At 43.5% G+C, this 21,604-nt stretch overlaps 2 protein-coding genes across 4 annotated transcripts; one reads left to right on the forward strand and one right to left on the reverse strand.

Moving 5' to 3' along the window:
* The first annotated feature begins 477 nt into the window (after positions 1-477).
* Positions 478-20,266, forward strand: LOC148042025 (uncharacterized). Of its 3 annotated transcripts, XR_015691905.1 has the most exons (10): positions 478-1,829; positions 1,930-2,105; positions 2,183-4,086; positions 4,170-4,627; positions 4,696-4,914; positions 5,098-5,558; positions 5,659-5,750; positions 18,405-18,547; positions 19,240-19,657; positions 19,751-20,265. XR_015691905.1 is itself a non-coding variant. In XM_087685040.1 (9 exons), exons 1-8 carry the CDS (start codon positions 795-797, stop codon positions 18,536-18,538), a joined length of 4,476 nt encoding a protein of 1,491 aa, XP_087541166.1. In that variant the 5' UTR covers positions 478-794; the 3' UTR covers positions 18,539-18,547; positions 19,240-20,266. The 3 variants fall into 3 exon arrangements, 2 of the variants coding, with proteins under 2 accessions (XP_087541166.1, XP_087541153.1); XM_087685040.1 differs by having other exon boundaries at positions 2,186-4,086; positions 19,240-20,266; XM_087685027.1 differs by having other exon boundaries at positions 19,240-20,265.
* On the reverse strand, positions 13,243-14,430 carry LOC148042026 (uncharacterized). Its single transcript, XM_087686215.1, has 2 exons — positions 14,221-14,430; positions 13,243-13,746 (listed from the first exon to the last, which is right to left on the reverse strand). The coding sequence occupies exons 1-2, from the start codon at positions 14,428-14,430 to the stop codon at positions 13,243-13,245; spliced, it is 714 nt and encodes a 237-aa protein (XP_087542341.1).
* Positions 20,267-21,604: the final 1,338 nt, after the last annotated feature.

Here is a 21,604-nt window from a genome sequence, read left to right on the forward strand (position 1 = left end):
AAATATCCCAATATTTTTTCTTTGAACTCTATATAATATAAATAGTTTGACCATTAAAAAACATTTATGCAACTCACTTGGAAAAAATAATTATAATGGAGGATTGTTAGGTGACAATCTATTGGCCCCTTTATCCTATAGGGTGTGATGCAGGCGTGCAAGCCATGACTGAGGATGGAAGCATGCGGGAGGCTTTGGAATTGAGCGTTCGATAGATGCTAGGGACTGGATAATGAAGAAACTTTTCGAGGGCGCCTGTGGACGACACGTGACACCCTCTGAAAGCTTTGAATAATATATGTAGTAAAAAGTAAAGATAATTGAAAGTCTAAAACTATTTCTTTGTTTTATGGGGGGTTTATGAATTTAAGTTTAATGACATGTTTTACTGGAAGGATTATTTAAATTCTAAGGTTAATTTGTTGTTTTTTTCAAACAAGAAGGGGAGAAATGGCACTGCCAACGGTTAGAATGGTTTTTCAAAGATCCCGCTCGTTAATGCATCGTCTTCATCTTCACAACAGGCAGAGGAAGGACAGCAAGGGCAGGCCGGAGCTTCCATGGCGAGCATTCCCCCTAAGCCTTTCCTTGTCCCCTGAACCCCTTCGCCTAGCTCAAACCACCTTAGAGACGTTTCCATGGCAGCCAGACTCCTGTCTTCGGTTCCTCCCCCCCCCGTGCCAGGACTCGTACACTTGCACGTCTTACTGGAGCCGTAAGTGCAGCGGCTGATAGGGTCAGATTCACTGCCATCCCTGGGCAGTATCGCCCAATTTTGGCAGAATTAGGTCGCCATGGCGTCTGACGCAGAGACGGTGCACAATGTCCTCGGCTTGTTGGACAGACACTTCTTCAAAACCCTGGAGCATGCAGTTGAGCAGTTTAAAGAGCATAAGCAGAGGTTCCATGAATCCCTCCTGGCGAACATACAGCTCCGGAACCTGAAACCGCCTCCAGCATGGGGCCCTGACTATACGCATTTTCTTTGTGCAGCTGATTTGCCGAAGAAAGACACTGCTTCGAGCACTGATAACATTGAAAACGCAGATTCTGGAGCCCAGCATGGGAAGAATCAAACTGGAAGGCCATATGCCTTGCGATCACGGGCAGCGAAGAAGCCTAGTGAACCTGCTGCTCCACAACGAGTGACAAGATCTCGTGCGAAACAGGTGGAGGCAAAGACAACAGATACTGATATAAAACTAAAGTGTCAGGACAGAGAGAGGACGGGACAGATGCCGACGAGTGGCAGGGCCTGCAGAATTATTGAAGAGAGAAACCCCTCAATAGTGATTGTGGACAATCGTACAGAAATCTTAGCTGTTGATAGCTCATGTGGAACTCCCGAAGTGCATGGATCTGCCATGAAGAGTCCAGTTCAAGATGTAGCCAGCAGTCAGACTCCATATGCAAAGGGCCGGATGAGCTCATTAGGTCCAGATTTGGCAGGCAAGCCAGGCATGAAGGAGATGGCCAGGCAAACTCCCAACTCTGCAGAAAAGGAAAGCTTGTTTATCAGTCCAGATAGGGTGCACCAGGAGTTGTCTACAGAACAGAATTTGAAACCATCCTTGCAATTAGTTGTTGTCAAAACTTGTTCCAATAATTCAAACAAGTCATCCAGGTCAAGGTCTCATGGGAAAGATGAACTAAAATCTTCACAGGGCAGTTCTGAGCTTGGTAATGCAGCAAAGTTACATTCCAAGCAGTCACCTGTCTTGTCATCTGTGGTCCATGATGTGCTGCAAATGTTCCCTAATGTGGACAAATCAAGCGGTAGTGATGGACCACCAGAGCAGCAGGATAACCAAGAATTCAACAAATCAGTGGTAAATAAGTTTGCTGGACATCCCTCTTGCATATAACTTTGTGTACACTTTTCTTTAGAGTAGGTCAGCACATGTTAATTTCCTCCTTTGTTTAATACAGGTGGAACACCGTGTCTCTTTTCCAAGTAGAGGTAGTCTTTCTAGAGTTTGCTCAGAGCAGGAAGGTCAGGAAAAAAACGATAATCAACTATCTCAAGAGTGGTGTGAAAGGAAACCGTCTTTTTGTACAGGTACTGCCAGTAGCTCCAGAAGAAGTGGTCGTGTGAGAAAAAACAGGTTAGTTCTGCTTGACTTTCTGGAAATTTGTGTGTTCTAAGACAAAGATCCTGAGTTTCTGTGTTTTATGGTAGCAGCAGTTACATACTAGGGAGTCCTGCTGTGCTGGAGGCATTCAAATTTGAAACTGATGATGAAAGCATCAATCCACTCAAAGCCACATCAACCTGTGTCCAAACTGCACTGGACATTACTTCAGTTGAAAATGAGAAGCTTGATGAGGCCAGAGAAGGGGGTTCTGGGGCGAGTCTCGAAGCACTTGAAGTGTCAGTTGCTCATGCAGCTCTTGATTTGCTTGGTGGGTCACCTGTGCAAAATGGCTGCAGGTGGGAGGGGGATGGAGCCAATGGTCCAGAGACAGGTTCACAGAGCTCTTACTTGGGATCTGTCCAAAAAGCAAATCCAAGTCCATGCCGCAATCAAGATGTTAGTCCATCTGCCAAGGTGATGACATCGAGTGTACAGACAGGTGTTGCAATGTCTCCTTCAAACCGGGATGGAGCCAATGGTCCAGAGACAGGTTCACAGAGCTTTTACTTGGGATCTGTCCAAAAAGCAAATCCAAGTCCATGCCGCAATCGAGATGTTAGTCCATCTGCCAAGGTGATGACATCGAGTGTACAGGCAGGTGTTGCAATGTCTCCTTCAAACCATGATGTTAGTAGCTGTTTATGTGAAGATCTGTTAAACATCAAAGTTCAGATAGATTGTGAGCGTTCTTTCAATCCTGAACATGGAAACAAGGAGGAATCTTCTCTGTTAAATGTGATGCAAATGGCAAACACTTTTGAGTATACTTCCAGGATTGATTCTGCTTGCATATCTGAGGATATCAGAAATAGCAACAGTGGGATGGACTGTAGTCTATCCCCTAGTCCTGCTCATGAAGTGTCGCAGGGGGATGAAGTACATGAGCTAGGCATGGAACAAGGTTCTACACCTAAAGATTGCCACAGTCTGGATGTGTGCATTCATAATGATGCGCCTGCAAGTACTTTTGAGCACACTCCAAGGGTTGATCCTGCTTGCATATCTGAGGATATCAGAAATAGCAGCAGTGGGATGGATTGTAATGTATCCCCTAGTCCTGCTCATGGAATGGTGCAGGGAGATCATAACCACGAATTGCGTGAGCTAGCCATGGAACAAAGTTCTACACCTAAAGATTGCGACACTCTGGATGTAGGCATTCCCAAGGACGAGCTAGACGTTCGTAGATTCAGCCATCTTTTAGCACAGGGAACAGTAAATAGAAGCAGAAGAAAAAGGGCTCGATCACCTGTTGAATCTTTGACAGAACTATGTGCACCATCAAAGAAGATGAGATTGTCATTGGAAGTGAATGTTGACCAGGGACCAGAGAACATCGATTCACCCACAACTCTTGCCAGGACAGATCTTTCAAGGACATCATTTGCTGAAAGTGAGAGTCCATCACTTGGTTTAGTACGAATCCCATATTCATTATCTGGCCTAAAAGGACTGAGAAGTACAACAAGTGATACATCTATGAACAGTTTATTGTCAACAAGTACTCCTTGTTACAAAGGGTTTTATGCAAAGACCTCAGAGTTCCATGGATTTTCTAGTTTGCTGAAGGGAAATCTGGATATGGAAGAGCCTCGAAATAGTTTTTCAGGAACTTCTCTTCCTAAAACTGGCAGCAATCACATGGATACACCTTTTTTCAGAGCCAATTTTGCTGCTAGGAGTAACCCAGCTAGGAAAAGGGGAAAACCAGTGTCACAGCTTGATATCAATACAGAAGAGACTGGAAAGGAGAATAAGAATCCAAATTCTTGGTCAGTTGATGCAACCCTTGTAAAGCAGGATGCTATCAAAGTAAGGAAGGTCTTAGGCTATGCAAATCAGGACACTGGAATGCCAGATAGTTCTCACAAACGCTACAATCTTGCTGTGAGCACTAGCTCATTTTTGGATCTCATTCAGAAGAAACAAGCACCCTTGCCATATCCCAATGGTAAGGTTCGCCTGAGTTTATCAGTTTCTTTTTGAAAAGTTGTGGTCAGGGATTTGGATCTGATAACTAGGATTGGTTTGCAGGCAAAAGAGAGGTGAGAGTGAAGGCTCTTGAGGCAGCTGAAGCAGCCAGAAGGCAAGAAGAGAAACGAGAGCAGGAGCGGAAGATGAGAAAACTGGAGTGCAATGAAGCTAGAAGTACAGAGTCAGAGTGTTTGTTGAAAGACAAAGTGCTGTCAAATCACACTGTTAGTGGTGCGGCCAAAGGTGTAACGAGCAAGGTGAAACGTGTTGCTCAGCTAAAGCAGAAAATGGATCAAGAGAAAGCTAGAAAAAAAGAAGAGGAGCAAAAAAAGAAAGAAGAAGAGTGGAAGAAAAAAGAAGCCGAGTTTGCACTTAGGAAGAGGAAACGGGAAGATGCAGAGAAAAAAGAGCGAGAGGAGAAGCGGAAGCGCGTGGAAGAAGTGCAAAGGTTAAGGAAAGAGCAGGAGGAGCGACAACGCTTGGAGCTTGATGAGAAAGAACAGAAGCGGAAAGCACTTGTATGTACTGTTATTTAAGTCTTGGCTCTTCTATTAAAGTAGCCTTTCTGACTTTGGATTTTTCGTAGGAGGAACGCGAGCGAGAGAGGAAAGCTCAAGAAGAAGAGGCCAAACGCCAACGGCGGTTAGAGAAAGAGAGGGAAGCTGAACGCAGAAGGAAGAAAGAGCAAGAAGCAAAGGCAACATGGCTTGCTGAAAAGCAACTGGAAAAGAAACGAAAAGAAGCGTTTGTACTCACGAGAGGACATGAGGATGAACAAATGGGTCCTTATGCTGCGAGCAAGAAGGTGAGTGTATTTCCATCTGCTATAGCTGAAGGATGCTTGGTGCAGGTATTGGGTTGGGTGCACTACATAAACTTTGAAGAGCTACTTGAAACATAACTGTTTTGGTGTTTCCATATAGGCTCATGTTGGATTTCAGATTCATGTATGCAGTATGAATAGACATGTTTACCTTGGTTCTTGCAGCTCTCTGCATTGTCAACCGACAGCTTGTCTATGACAACATCTGCTGATTGGGAGGCTCAGTTTAGAAACAATGGTGTGAAATCGCATATGAGAGACCAAACTAATGAAAGGGGAACTAGTGTTCCCAATATTTTGCCATTTGTAGCAGCTCTTGGGACATCAGTGCACTATCCAGAGAACCTAGGGAAATCATCAAGCTCAACCTCATTTGGTGAAATTAGCTTCAAGTTCTCTTCAGGGCCTATGAATGAGGAAGAGATTCAAAAAATTGACAGATTGAATGATTTGTGCCCACATAATTCTACTCCATCTAATACCAAAGATGCCCCTAACTCAATTCGGCATCTCGACAACATAGAAAATGGCACACAGTCTTATGAGATCTCTCCGTACAAGAGTTCTGATGATGAAGAAGATGAAGATGACGATAAACCCACAAAACCTATTCCTTTATGGGCAAGGTAACCTCTATTTTTGCCTTACTTCTTTTTTCTTTGTGCAAGGCCATACATTTGAGATAGAGTCTTGGCTGTCTGTTGTGACTGCTAATATTTTAAGCAGGAAGGAGAATTTGTTGCCCCTGTTGATTCAGCAACAATGTATTGATCCTGACGACATCTTCTTGAGTGACAAGACATGCAGCCTTGCTGAAAGTAGGGTTTGCTTCTCTCTTACAGTCTTACACTTGCATTTCATCAATATTTTGCTGCCCACGAAATTTGATGTGGACTACTTTTCTAGCTAAGAACATTGTTTGATTTGATTAAAGAACATCCATGAGTTCCATATCGGTACTCTTGACTATGTGCTCCATACTCTTGTTTAAACTGCTTTGTTTGAGACCTTTTCTAAAGTTTCCTGCTAAAACGAGAGCTGCATTCTCATTTGCTTCCTGTCGATTAAAATCTTGGAGATTAGGAATCCATGTGATGTAATAGGATATAGAATGGGATTACAGGTGGGCTTGACTAACAAAAATGTCATCTTATGGCAACCTTGATCTAGTATGATTGCATTTGAGTTTATTCTTGTGGCTCTAATTATGGCTTGTCAAGTTAGGTTTCATCTATCACAGTCACATATCTTATAGTACTTAATTCATGGCTAGCATAAGTGGGCCATTCAAACAACTTTGGCTAAGGTTGAAATGTCTACAATGTGACATGCATGCAAGAGTGATACATGGCTGCTTTGCCTGTTGGACAAGGCTGCATTTTACAAATATTGGGGTTCAAATCACAAATGAGTTTACTCTTTGCAAGTTGATGTGTTTTTATTTTGCAACGTAGCTACACAAGGATCTTATTCATACCATCAAAGTTAGTATATGGTGTGGAGGTGGGCTCCTTTAGGTAGTATGATATACCCTTTCAAGCTTGAAATGTTCAAACTTCTAACAAGGAAAACAAGGAGGTGAGAAAGAAGAGAGAAATTTAGGATGGCTACATGCTCTTGTGTAGGAAAGTAATTAATGCCATAGGTATATGGAAGAGAGAAGAGAATGGAGAGACAAGAACTTTGGAAAATACACACACATGTGCACGCACGCGCAGGCACACATACATACACATACTCGCTCGCTCACTTGCCAAAAGTAATGAGTCTAGAGGAAATATTTGGTTGATATGGGCAAGATGTAACATGTCAGTAAAGTTGAGATATATGGGCCAATAAACTTGTGGCCATACACGTAGCACACTAGAAACATAAGTGTGCAATGAAAGATGTGCCATAGCCAAATGCTGCAATGATATCCTAGAGTTCTAGAACCACTCATGCATAGGGTTTAGCTCTTTTTGCCATTAATAAAAATCATGGTAGCAATCCTAAGTGAGGCTTATAAGTGTTTATTTAGATCTTCATATTGTTGACATCCCTCAGTAGCTCCACATTTGAAGCTGAAAGAGCACCCCTTATGAGCTCCATTATTGAAACCAAATTCCGATTTCCTTTCTCTTGTCCTTTACATACATTGTAGTACTCTATGATGGATAGGTGTAGCCTTTTATGTGACCTTTGCCATGCACACTTCCACTAAATGCAGCTCGGTTACTTGTCACCGATTTTGGTGCCATGATCTTTGATCCTCTTGCCATTAAGTGGTACTACTTATGTATATACTAGAGAACAATGAAATGTTAATCCACAGAATATCTTCTTGATCTTGGATCTTCATGATCTTAATCCATAGAATATCTTCTTGATGAGCTCCATTATTGAAGCCAAATCCCAATTTCCTTTCTCGTCCTTTACATACATTGTAATACTCTATGATGGATGGATGTAGCCTTTTGTGCAACCTTTGCCATATGCACTTCCATTTAATGCAGCTTGGTTACTTGCCACCAATTTTGGTGCCATGATCTTTGATCCTCTTGTCATTAAGTGGTACTACTTATGTATATACTATAGTGAACAATGGAATATTAATCCACATAATATCTTTTTTATCTTGGATCTTCATGATTAGGAAAATGGTATATGGATTGACATTTCAATGTCCTAGTTATGACTGCTAGCACTAGGTCGGTATCTTTTTTTGTCGATAACTTGTCTAGATATATGTAGAATGAAATAAAATTCTAATAGTTTATTTTGTGAAAACCAACATTTAGTAACTTTTTGTTTGGGGCATGTAGCAACACAACTTTAGATGGTTTCACTTTTCTTTGAATGAACACTTGGATAATTTCTATTTCATTAGTGCAACTTGCATTCTCTTTGCAAAAGTTATACTTCATGTTGTAAAATTGTACAAAGTCTTGTCCAATGCATGGTTATGATGCTAGACTTGGGGCTCCACATGATTGTGGTGGAAGATTTGGAGGGCATATTGTGTGTGGCTTTCTCAAACATAATGACATATAAAATTTTATGTTCACTATCTTTGAGTTACCCTAGCCCTAGTATCTAGTCTAGTCTCTCGAGTATAGTCTAGTGCTTCCATAACAGTTTTGCAAGACTCCTTTCTAGCCCTATTGAGCACCATAGAGGCGACCCTTGAAAGAATCGTGGCCTCCTTTCAAAACCTCCAACAACAAATTCAAGACTTGAATGAACGACAAGCACAACTTCAAATAGAACACCCTATGCATCTAAGCCTTGCGCTTCAAGAGATGCAAGACTAGATCCGAGACTTACAGAACAAGAGAGGAAGTCAAATGATTCCGCGTGTTTATCAACCCCTAACAAGAAAACCCAAGATCAGCATGCCAGAGAAGTTCAATGTTGACCGTTCGAAGTTCAAGGGATTCTTGCAATAAGTAAAGCTCTATATCTGCATGCAACTGGATAGGTATCGAGATGATGCTTCCAAGGTGGGATTCATTGGGACTTCGCTTTGTAGTCAAGCTTTATCATGGTTCGCCCCAATCTTGGAAAAAAATATGCTAGTACTCCATAACTAGAAGGCATTTCTTTGCGAGCTCACTTCCACATTTGGAGATGCAGACATTGGTCGAGTAGTAGAAACAAAACTTCAAAAGCTACGACAAGGTAACCGCCTTGCCTCTGCTTATGCATTTGAATTTAGGCAATTAATCTGTGACCTCACTTGGCGTGAGGAGTATTTTATCAGCCAATTCAGATGGGGGTCTTCAAGATGACATCAAGGACCTCATGCTCTCTATGCGCGAGGCAAAAACATTCAATGATTATATCATGCAAGCCATCTAGTGTGATAATAGATTGTTTGAGAGGAAGCAAGAAAAGCGAGAAGAATTAAGGTATCGTAAATGAAACCTCGGCCCAATTAGAGAAGAAACAAAGCTCGAACCTAGACAAATAGATAACACCAAATTCTAGCCCTTAACCCACAAGAAAAGCAAAGACGAAGAGAGAATCATCTATGCCTATATTATAAAAACCTTGGACACATCGTTCTAAATGTTAGAGATCAGTCGCCTGGTCGGACTGCACAGTCCACAGTCCAGTCGGACTGCCACATGGCAGTTCGACATGCTTTCGTAAAGTTGTCTGCATTTAATGCAGCCGACATGCAGTTATCTGGCGCCCAGATTTTGGCTATTTATAGCCGCGATTTCTAGGAGTCTCCTACACTCTTCTGCTTGCAAATTACAGGCTGGAGGCTCGCACAGATTCCGTTTTTGTTCGCAGATTTCAGATAGGAGATCGTGCAGACTGCAACAGACTTCGAGGTGAACAGCAGGTTGCATCGTCGAGGTGGAGACACGTAGTTCGGCGCACTACACCCGTGTACATATCTGTATATCTTTGTATACAGCACACTTTATACAGTAGATCTTCATTTACCACTGTCTCTTTCTCTCTCTTCTCTCTGTATTCTCTCTCTCTCAGTCCTACACTTCCGCACCGCTGCACTCTGAGATGGTATCAGAGCAGTGTTGAAGGGCTGACTGAGTGCAGACCCAACCTGAAGAAGAGTTTCCATCGCGACACAAGGCTGCGTTTTTAGCGTTTGAGGGCAGGCAGGAGGGCTGCGCCTCGGAACAAGGCTGAAGCGAGCGTGGGGGCGTGGGAAAGGAGTCCAGGTGGTGGATTTGCTGCTGTTTACTGCTGTTTGACGTGGAGGAAAGTTTGAGTTTTCAGCTTTCAAGTGCAGGTTTTGCTTTTTCATCGCCTCCGGCGGGTGAAGAAGTTTCGGGACGCGGAAGAACCCTAGCAGGCTGCCTTTTCACAATTAGAGGGGGCTGCTTTTGCGTTTGTAAAGGCATTATAGGTGAAGATGTCTACAGAGATTGACTTGGAGTTTTAGACGATCATGGACCGGAAGGTGCCTGTCTTACCGGCTCTTCCCGCAGATCAGAAGCTCGATGGCGACAATTACCGCATTTGGCGCGTGATGATGCTGGCCATCCTTGAGTTCTACGATTTGGCAGAGCTTGTATAGGAGGAGATCGACTGGCCCTCGGTGAGAGATGAGCCCAAACTCTCTTTCGATGCTCGTGCGGAGTTGGCCAAGACACAGTCTCATTGGGACAAACTGAATGCCAAGATTCGTTGCTTTTCTTTTTCTGTCTTGTACTACAGCCGTGATAGCTCACATCGAACACTTGACGGTGGCTTGGGAGATATGGCTGGAGCTTGATCAGATGTATAACCGGATGATCCTTATGAAGCGGGTTTCTTTGGAGGTACAGATACGGACCTTGTCCGTGAATAAGTCTTCTTCGTTGCAGGAGCATATCAACAAGCTTAGACAGCTTCAGAATGCGGGGAAGCCGATTTCCTCTGAAGACATGGCGATCACACTCTTGTCCCAGTTGCCGCCACGATTCGGTGCTTTTTACTCTGCCCTCATTGCTTCGGGGCGGAAGTCCACTCTTCGGTGGGAAGAGTTGGTTCCTATGGTCTTGGACCAAGAGGAACAACTAAAGGGACAGAATGCTTCCAAGTCGGAGGCACTGACAGGTCAAGCCTCTCAGAAGAAGGGGAAGGACCAAAAGAAGAAAAAGGGGGATAACAAGTCAAAGAAGGACAAGGACAAGAACAAAGAATCCACATGCCATATTTGTGGAAAGACCGGCCATTGGAAGAAGGATGGCCCTGACAAAGACAAGAAGGACACCAACAAGAAGGACATGAAGGATTCTGGAGCGGTGGCTGCACCCTCATCAGCTGCGTTTCTTCATCTAGCTGTCATTGAGGACTCTACACCGAATGCTTCTGATGTTGCGATGACAGCTCCCCAGGCTCGAGAGTGGATCGTTGACAGTGGTGCCTCCCGGCACATGACTCCTTCATCAGATGGTGTTGCCCAGTTGCGACCTTCCCGTGGGCAGATTCTCATTGGAGATAGCTCTTCGGTGTCTATTGCAGGACGGGGTGAGATGCAACTTATTCCAGATGGATGTGGTGGTACCCATACCTGAGAGGTCTTGCATGTACCAGGTTTAGGGTATCATCTACTGTCAGTTCATAAGATTTGTTCCCTTGGACTTTTGGTGGAGTTTGACAGTGATTCGGTGCGAGTCCTTGATCGTGGGTCGAGGAAGGTTCTCTCATTCGGATATGAGGAGAATGACATCTACAAATTGAAGTCTTCCACCGCCCTCTCTACTCTTCTTCTTACCTCTCAGACACAGTCAGAGCTATGGCATGCTCGGTTTGGTCATCTCAACTATGATTATCTTTGGAGGGCGTCACGTGGACAGCTTGTTCGAGGGTTGCCGGACATAGTGGTGAGCCAGCAGCCATGCATCTCTTGCATTCGTGGCAAATAACATAGGGGTGCGATTCCCAAGCAAACTCCTGGTGAATACATTTATCTGCACAAAAACGAGCAAACTCATTAGAAACAAATTCACCACCCTTGTCGGATCGCAAGGACTTCAATCGCCGGCCCGAGCGGTTCTCCTCAAAGAGAAGCCAATCCTTGAAGTGGGAGAAAGCTTCTGACTTCAACGCCAAGAAATAGGCCCATGTCATCCTGCTGTAGTCATCTACGATCAACATAAAGTACGAGCTCCCTCGCAAGGACTCGTTCCTCATAGGGCCACAAAGATCTGTAGATAAAGCTCCATCGGTGAAGTAGACCGCCGCAAAATACCAACACTCCTCAAGAAAATGGCATTCTTGAACGGAAGAACCGAAGTGTGATCGAGATGGTGCGCACCATGATGGAGCACCGACAGACACCTCAGATTCTGTGGGCCGAGGCTGTGGCTACTGCAGTCCACATCCTTAATCGATCCCCCACTTCGGCCGTTGATGGGATGACACCTTTGAGGCTTACTTTGCGACTAAGCCCGATGTTTCTTATTTTAGGGTTTTTAGGTGTGATGCCTATGTTCACATTCCCAAGGCTCATTGTGATAAATTTGAAGCAGCTTCCCGAAGACAGGTGTTTGTTGGCTACAGCTCTCAGTCCCAAGGTTATCGATTGTATGATCTCGTCAAGCGGGATGTGTACACCAGTCGAGATGTGCGGTTTGTTGAGGTTCCGGCCATAGCAGCGGGTGAGGAGCATCCCGTTCTTGGAGATTTAGGGGAGAGTTGGGCTCCCACGACAGTTTCTTTGGAGCCCGCGCCTTTTGATTCCGATTATGTTTCTGATACAGAGTCTACTGTTCCACCGGTCACCCCCAAGGAGTTACCACCGGTGGATATCCCAGAGTCTTCAGCTGATGGAGAGAGACGAGGAGAGGTCCGGCCTCCTCCTTGTTGGGCCCGTGACACACTCCGTGATTCAGGGATCGAGGGGATCCCTGCGGAGTGGGGACCGCAGGATGGTCCGCGGCGGTCACGGCGGCACCAGGCACATTCTACGGAGCTTGTTTGCTCTAACTATTGTTTGATGACCCGTGTTATGCAGGATCGAGAGCCCACCTCCGTGAAGGAGGCTTTACAGTCTGCACCATGGAAGAAAGCTATGGAAGTCGAGTTGGAGGCTATTGAGAGGCATGGCACTTGGTCACTCGTGCCTCGCCCCCCGAATAAGAAGGTGATTGGCGTCAAATGGGTCTTCAAGACCAAGTACCTTAGTGATGGTTCTTTGGACAAGCACAAGGCTCGCCTTGTTGCTAAAGGTTTTGCACAGCGCCCAGGGATTGATTGTCATGACACTTTTGCCCCCACTGCTCGTATGGCGACTATTCGAGCTGTTCTTGCCTTGGCTGGCCATAGGAGATGGCCTGTCTACCAGTTGGATGTGAAGTCGGCCTTTCTCAATGGTGATTTGAAGGAGGAGATCTATGTAGAGCAGCCTCCTGGCTTTGGATCTTCAGATGGGAAAGTCTACAGGTTGAGGAAGGCCTTGTATGGCCTCAAACAGGTTCGTGTGCATGGAACGAGAAGATTGATTCGTTCCTTCAGTCACAGTTGGGATATTGGCGTTCCAAGGCCGATCCGCAGCTTTATGTACACACTTTCGAGGCTGGTTGTGTGCTTTTTGTGTTGTATGTTGATGATTTGATTGTCACAGGTGATCATGCACAGAAGGTCAAAGAGACGAAGGCAGCTTTACATCGGACGTTTGAGATGACGGACTTGGGTCTACTCCATTTCTTTTTGGGCCATGAGATTTATCAGTCTCAGAGGGGGATTTTCATCTCTTAGCAGCGATATGTACAGGAGCTCTTGGTTTCTTTTCCGATGGAGGATTGTCGGACCATTTCTACTCCTATGGATTCGAACGTATCTGTAACAACTTGGACCACATTCTCTTTACCAATCTCCATGATGGCTGTACAAATATATATGCCCATAGATAAACTCACCTGTGATCTTCTCTCCTGCCTTCCCTGCATCTACAGCACGCAAGAAGTAAGTACCAAGACAAGAGGAGACAAGTATATTTATGATGTGCCGCCTGCGTATATCACTCCATCCATCAGAGATGATGGTGCATCCAAACTGCTGCCAGCCAGCTTTCACTGGGACCAATGCCTTATCTATTAAGGCCTTTTGCTCGTCAAGTGCAGTGGTGCACATTTTTTTGTAATCCAACCCACACCATGAATCTGTAGCACTAGCACCCACTTGGGCAATGGCCCTAATTATCCTCTTCCACTGCTCAGTCCTTAAGACATTGAAACTGATGTTACACTCAATGAGAGTGCGAGCAATCTCCATCTCAGCCACCTTCTGACGCTCTCTCACCCAAGATTGAGAATGCACACGTGAAGGCAAGGTGGTTTGCCTAGGCACATGCACATCATTAGAACCCTCCTCCTCCTCCTCCTCCTCCTCCTCCTCCTCCTCCTCCTCCTCCTCCTCCTCCTCCTCCTCCTCCTCCTCCTCCTCCTCCTCCTCCTCCTCCTCCTCCTCCTCCTCCTCCTCCTCCTCCTCCTCCTCCTGCTGCATGACACGAGCCCTCTTCCTACTAGCAGATGGCTGCTCTGAGGCAACGGGCTGAGACACAAAACTCTCCTCTACCTGTGTAGGAGGATCACCAAACTCCCCAATAAGAGCATCGTGCAAGGCATCTTGTGTTTTCTGGGATCCTTGGCCTTTTGTTGCTGCCCCCATTGCTAGGAAGTTCTCAGCAATCAACTTCTCTCGGACAACTTTTGGCACCTTCTTGCACGCGCTACAGTTGTTTGTGCAATTGATGCCCGTCAAATGCTTCACCACACGCGTAATTGTACTGGTCAATGTGAAATTGCAGAATTTGTATGACCACCTGCGACTACCTTAACCAGCTTGCTCCTCCTCCTCCTCCTCCTCCTCCTCCTCCTCCTCCTGCATGACACGAGCCCTCTTCCTACTAGCAGATGGCTGCTCTGAGGCAACGGGCTGAGACACAAAACTCTCCTCTACCTGTGTAGGAGGATCACCAAACTCCCCAATAAGAGCATCGTGCAAGGCATCTTGTGTTTTCTGGGATCCTTGGCCTTTTGTTGCTGCCCCCATTGCTAGGAAGTTCTCAGCAATCAACTTCTCTTGGACAACTTTTGGCACCTTCTTGCACGCGCTACAGTTGTTTGTGCAATTGATGCCCGTCAAATGCTTCACCACACGCGTAATTGTACTGGTCAATGTGAAATTGCAGAATTTGTATGACCACCTGCGACTACCTTAACCAGCTTGCTCGGGAGTGTTGACAATATGGAGTATATTGGTATACTCCTTTCAATAGGGATTGACTGGTTTCGGTATGATGGCTCCTGGAGCAAGATAAGAGAGAAAAACATCAGTAAATATGCGCGCGCGTGCACAAGAATCAACGCGAGCGAGCGAGCGTGCGAGAGAGAGAGAGAGAGAGAGAGAGAGAGAGAGAGAGAGAGAGAGAGGCTCCAGCATGCATGAATGTGAGCCCACAGAGAGAGAGAGAGAGAGCGCAAAGAGAGAGAGACAGAGAGAGACGAGACATACTTGGTCTGTGCACGTTGGCGCCTCATGTAGCTCACGTAACTTGCAAACACTGAAACAATGAACACGCTTGGGGCTTTTGTCTCAATTTGCCCAGGAAAATCCACAAATAACCAAGCGATGCAGAAATCGTTAGGCACATCACGTTTTGGGCCCCAAATTTTACATGAAAAAAATGATCACGTTTTTTATGTTCCATATGTACACAAAACGTACGATCAGTACGTACCGTACGGTAACGATCCGTACGTACGTACTGAACCTACCTTGGTTCTTGCTTTTGCGGATGAGCTTCCGATCAAAGGTTAAGGTTTCTTAAAGAGTACCTAGCTCTGATACTATGTGAAGAAATGCTCTAGATACAAAAAACACAAAACCAATTGTATGGCAAAGCACAAACAGATAATATAGAACATAGTTAGGGTTAGGGTGACTCACAGATAGTGAACGCAATGAATAATGAAGTGAATGACCACTGAATATATGATGCTCATGCAACAAACACACTATGCAATGAATATTGAACCTCAAACTTTTGTATCTTTGGGATCAAGGCAGAGGTTTTGATTTGGAGAGTGTGTCAACGCTGAAACGGATTGTGGAACGCAACAAGGCAGCTTTCGTGTGGTGAACACCAGCAAACGCAGCCAAAGAGACTCGATTTGACGTAGACAAGCAGTGAGGAGAGAGAAAGACAAAAAACGTAGCTACTTGAGGAGAGAGAAAAATTGGGCGACAGAGATGTGTGCAAACACAGCCACCAGGAGCCAAGTGACAGGCAAAAGATAGAGAAAACACCAAATGTAGATGCCAGATGACCAGGTGGCAGTTGGAGTGTGATGGTGACAACCCTAACACAGGTGGCAACAGCATCAAATGCCAATGCAATGGGTGACGACACCAATAGGTGGGGATGGAGACTAGTATCAGGCGCCAGGTAGTAGCATACTATAAGGCGAAGGTTTGACTGCAATGTCCTTTGTGAACAGGGTGTGGGCAGCAGAGATATGGCTCTCAAAACCTACAAAAATGAGATTTAGGGAGAGTGGTGGGCTGCATGCCTATTTATGGAAAGTTTGGGCACCCAAATTAGGATTTGGCATGTGGGACATAATTACTCTCTAGGATCACGTTTTTTACAAAAATAATAAGGTTTTTTCATTGATTAAGCGTGTTTTGGGCAGTTTGCATAGGAAACAAAATAATTGCCAAAGCATGCGACCTTCTTGATGAGTCTAAATCACTAAGTTGAAAGGCTCAATGGAAATTTTGGAGAGGTCCGTGCTTCACCAAAAGCAAAGATCTTGATGTAGTGCAGTTTTGAAGAAGAGGGCACACTTCTGTGGAGCTCCTGCCTCGGCTGAGATTGGAGAAGTGGTTCTAGGGGACTGTAGGCCATGCACAACTGATGCATGCAGAATTAGTCTGAAGAACAGCCCACAATCAGAGTGAGCAGCAGCAGAGGAAGTGGCAGCAGGCATAGGAGGTTGGAAAACACCACAGAAGCTGCAGCTTCACTGTAGAATCAGCAAAAGCACAGCTATGAGCAGTAGTAAACGACCTTGAACAGCAGTGCAGGAGAGCAGCATGGAGCCTTGCAATCCATACACCAGGGGCAACAAATCAGGCAGAAAAATCAGTCTTCTACGTGGGCACATGTGCCAGAGTTATGCCCTGCTTGTTTTCACAATGTGTGGGACAGCAGTCTGTTGAGAAGCTATCGATTGAGATGAATGAACACATAGCTCTAGAGTCTAATACCTTGGTGGTGATTAGAAACTCAAACAGAGAGAGGTTTAGAGAATTGAGGTATGAGAGTGTGTTACCAGTTGATAAATGTACAGAGAGACAAGGGTGTATGTATATAGTATGTCAAAGGATCGAACCCTAATGAGACCAACCATGTGTGAAGTGGTTCAGGAGGTGCAAACAGCCCACAAGAGACCCTAAATGTTATGAGCTTTTTGATATCATTGGTACTTTGGGTGGGCTAACTGTAGAGATGCCAAGTGATTTCACAACACTCCAAAAACCTTTTTTGGAAAGAAAATTTTATGCCTTTGTAACCATTTATTCTGCTTGAACTCCACATTCTTCTTCAACAACAATCTAGTCCTGTAGGTGTTTTGAAGGGGATGGCCATTTTCTAGCTTCCTGTTCCAGTCCCATCCCGTCCCTCTACCGTCCCAGTCCCGTCCCCATGTTAGAGCCCCCTCTTGTGGTAATAGGGAATGGCAATTTCTGTCCCTGTCCCCATCCCCATCCCATGTTACTATGTGTAAAGCATCAAAATTGCATGGAAGAGCTTGACCTAGGTGGACAAGTTTGCACATCCTTTCTTTGCTTTCAGTCGGAGATTAATGTGCAGTTCCAGAGTCATTGTGTCAACATCACTAATGTTTTCAAAAATTGGATCACTTAGCTTCTAAAGCTACAAGTTTGCTCCTCTTCAAATCACAAAGAGAGACATATCAACAAATGGACTTAGTTTCACTTGCTCTGTGGCTTGGGAACCAAAAGTCCAAAACATCATGTGATCTGAGCCATCTGGCCTAGGTTGGCAAGTCATTACTCCCATAATGGGAGGCCATGTGAAGAAGTGAGCCAACTGGCTAAGGCTGGCGGGCCATTTACTCTCCCAACCCTGTAATGAGAGTTCCCATTAGTGGACCACACCCACTTTGATGTTGGTTTGCTGTCTGAGCATGCCTTGCATTTTGGTGATTTAAGCTGCTGTTCTTACATAATTCTTTAAAATCTGAATGAGGATCAATCTTTCTGCCGGTTATACAACACAGTAGGAGGCGATTTGCCAGAGTTTGTTTAAAGGATGACTATCATGTGACTATCATGTCATCGTGTCAAGGACTGTGCAGATGGTCTGAGGTTTCAAGAACTGCTAGTACAGAATGCATGAATCTTTTATGCACAACCTGATTTAAGGTTATTCAGAAAGGGCCCTTCAAGTAGGTAAGTGTACTTGAATATTGGAATGGAAAAACATGTCTACAAATGCATGTACATACTATCTTCACACTTTAAGGTCGTCGAGGATATAAGTTGGTGATCTATACTCCCGCATATATACATCATAACATCTATGACGAGCTCTAGCAATTGAATTGTTGAATCATTCAGTGGAAGTAATCTAGATCCTGTTTGGTTAATAACTATTTTGCACAATGTAAACATATTGCTGTGTTTCACTTATCATTTCTTTATATGACTCAGGAAAAGACAGAGACAGATTAGATAGGCACTGCCCTTGCACACAGCCGAATGTCATTGTCTATCCATTTATTCTTCCCTTGCATATATCAGAGGAAAACAGAAACAGATCAGAGATGGACTGCTTTTGCCTACAGCCATTTTTGAAATTATTGGTTTCTAAATATTGCACAAAATTAGGTGTAGACTTGAATATTTCCTGTACTATCACTCAATAATTCCCCTTGCACACCATGCAGCATGCTATGCGTATATGTACAAACTAATCAAAAGAGCTTTTCTTGTAGTTTTTGGGACCACTGGTTCAAGAAAATGTAAGGATTTCAATCAAAGAAGTATGAGTGGTGACTGGTTGGATGATCATGCAACCTGGAAAGAGGAGCTTGATTACAAAAGAACTATGGGATATGCACGTCATTGAATGTTTCAGGTATAATACTAGTCTGTACTTTGCTTAGTTTCTATATGCTGCATTTTTTAGTGGTGGATCAATGTTTTCAGGATAAGACTCGCTTTTTCCTTGTTTGGCTTCTGCATGCTGCCTATAGGCAATATTGGTGGAAAAGGGCACAAAGAACAATATGTTGCAATTTATGACATTTTTGTGTGAAGCATTTTTGTGTAGCTGGCTTTCTGTAGTTGATCTGAAATCATTTTTAGAAGACTTGCTAGTGCCTGTTCCCTCCACCTTCATTCGTACGTGTTGTCTGTTAATTCACTGGTTTAAAAGGCTCAGGGTATGTATGTTATTGATCATGCATTCTTGAAAAGAGGAGCTTGATCACAAGAGAACAAAGGGGTATATATGTTATTGAAGATATAAAACCAGCATCTACCCTCGTTCAGTTTCTAACTGTGTTGCTTATATATTGGCGGAGGACTGCTTTGTTTGTCAAATCTTATCATGTAAGACAACAAGGAGCTGGCTTTCTGTAGCTGATCTCAAATTTTAAGGGCTTTCTGTAGCTCATCAACATAGAACTTTCCTGTGTGAAGCAGGATTTCGAGACAATGTTTAGCACACTGTTCGAAAGTGATATAAAATCATTGCTGCTTCTGAACCGTGTTCCCTCCTTTTCTTTGTTGAAAAGTACATTTTGTTCTAATTCTGAAATTTGGCAGGCAACATTCTGGAGCCGTTATAGCTGCAGGGGACCATAACACCATGTAATATGAGCTGCGACTGTGGCAACATTCTGAATCCATAACAGCTGCAGCAGCTCTGCATGTCTTTTAATGTGGCCTGCAACTTTGGCATTGTAACTTGCCTACTGTAACACATGTCCATTTCTAATCTCCGTATTCATCAATGAATGGAAACCCTTTGCTGAAGGAATGCTACGATGTGGGGTGCCAGTGCCAGTACATGTTTTTGTTAAGGAAGCTAGCAGTGATGAAACATCAGGCAACCTTCTCCAGCCATAGCTGCAGCTGTCTCCTAGGTGGCACAAGACAAACTGTAGCACATCATGTACTTGAATGTTGCAACCCATCCGGTGTTTCATACGTATCCAGCAACGAATGCCTGCTAAAATGTCAGGTAGTATTGAATCCCGCTACATTTCTTTGTAAAACATTCACAATGGTTATTGATAGATTATCGGTGCTGATACATGTCTTCTTCTCTATCAAGAACCGAATTGCCTTCGGTCCAGAGGACTGCTAGTGCTGTAAAGAAGCGGATTGCTTTCTGTGCAGGAAGACTGTTAGTGCATCTTTCTTGATGTCAAGATTGCTTTCTGTATGGAGTCATTTCGAAGTTCCATAGCCTTTGTCATTGAGAAGTCCCATATAACCTTTGCGTAGAGTTATTTAGCCTTGTTGATGATTTCCAAGTTTGTAAAATGTGGGCAGACTTGTAACGTCGTAGCTTGGTGCATTGAGAGGAAATGTCTCCATTCAAGTTGGTTAGTGACTTCTTTTGTAGGGTGATGACTTGAGAACTGTACGGCCTGCAGAAAACAAGGCATGTAATGTCTTTTCTAGGGAATCAAACACTATAATAGTGACAAATCATCCAAGTCATATTTCCTTAAAATAAAAAAAGGTACATCAAGGAAGTTATATCAAAGCTCTTTTACATTGTTAGTATGCCTGAAAGGAACATGATAGAAGGTGGAGATGGACAAGCATGATAGGAGGTGTCTTTGAATAGGCTTAGTAAGCTCTTGTTGCCTCTTGTGGGGTCTCCAAGGTCACAACACCTTGTATCCACTTGTTATCTCTATAGTTCCGTAAGATGTCTTCCATTGTTTTAGCAAATGGTGCTCTATAAATCAATGACATTGTGCTCTTTTGATACTTGATTTCTCTTAGGGCGTTTAAGTAGTGCTTTCTTCTCCTCAGTTACCTTGGCACTTTTGTTCTAGGAGATTTTCTTTGGTCCCCTTGGCAAGATTGTTTTTATATTGGTGAGAGGAGCTGCTCTACATTGGAAAGGGTTATTAAGATGGTAAGCTCAACACGTATGAATATCGATGATAGACAATCTAGTTAGATGGATTTGCTTGTTTATAGTTAACATGTCGGTGGTCATTATGATACTCATGACTTATAACTTATTATATTTGGTGTATTGCACTGATATAGTTATAATGCCAATCGATTAGTAGAGTTAGTTATACATTGTTTGACTTGGTAGCTTTTCTTTATGTTCTATTTAATTTATAATTCATGCACATTGTATTGTGTGAAAAAAGAAAAAAAATCCAGTATGAATATGTTTTGGTCTCCATGTCTCTTTTTGTGTTTTTGAGTGAGCTTTCTCTTGTGTATGGGGTGTGTGTTTGGTATAGCAACTCAAGCAAGTCTCCCCACTACATAATTCTTGATATGATATTAGAATGGCGTTACTAAGATGTTGGTTTTGAGGATTGAAGTGAAGAAGACAAAGCAAGGATTGTGCAAGCAAGCAACAAGTGATAAACTTATTTTTTTACTCTCTTAGATAATGCTTGTGGAGGCACCGGGGAAGTAGGACATAACATAAATCTTAGATTGCTGTGAGATTTGGTGTGCGAGCAGAGCACTATATATTTTGTAGATTCTCTTTAAGGCTTTTTTATTACTTTGTTGATAATTTGATGTCGTCTTAGGTCTCGTTTTAGATATGCAAGCTTGCAAATAGTAGTGTTAGGGAATATTAGAATTTGGATTGTGTGGATTGAAAGTGGATGTATAGGTTATAAAATTTGAATTTGTAAGTTTTGAAGTATTGCTAAGAAGTCACACAAGTTTTATATGTAAACATGTTGTAGATTATATGTTAGTGAAAGAGATTGCTTGTCATATATTGTTATATACTGGTTGCAAAAGATTGTATAATATTTACTTGTAATTTTATATTAATTTAGTAAAAATGACAGAGAACAGTGAAAACCACATAATTGAGAAGCTAGACAAGAATAATTATTCATTAGAAAAGTTTTGCGTGACAAATTTTTTTATTAAAAAATACTTTGATGAATTCGTTTTAGGTGAAGTAAAG

The sequence above is a fragment of the Lygodium microphyllum genome, chromosome 1 (genome assembly GCF_053477565.2).
Source record: "Lygodium microphyllum isolate KBCC chromosome 1, Lygodium_microphyllum_v1.1.10, whole genome shotgun sequence".
In the NCBI taxonomy this organism is placed as follows: domain Eukaryota; kingdom Viridiplantae; phylum Streptophyta; class Polypodiopsida; order Schizaeales; family Lygodiaceae; genus Lygodium; species Lygodium microphyllum.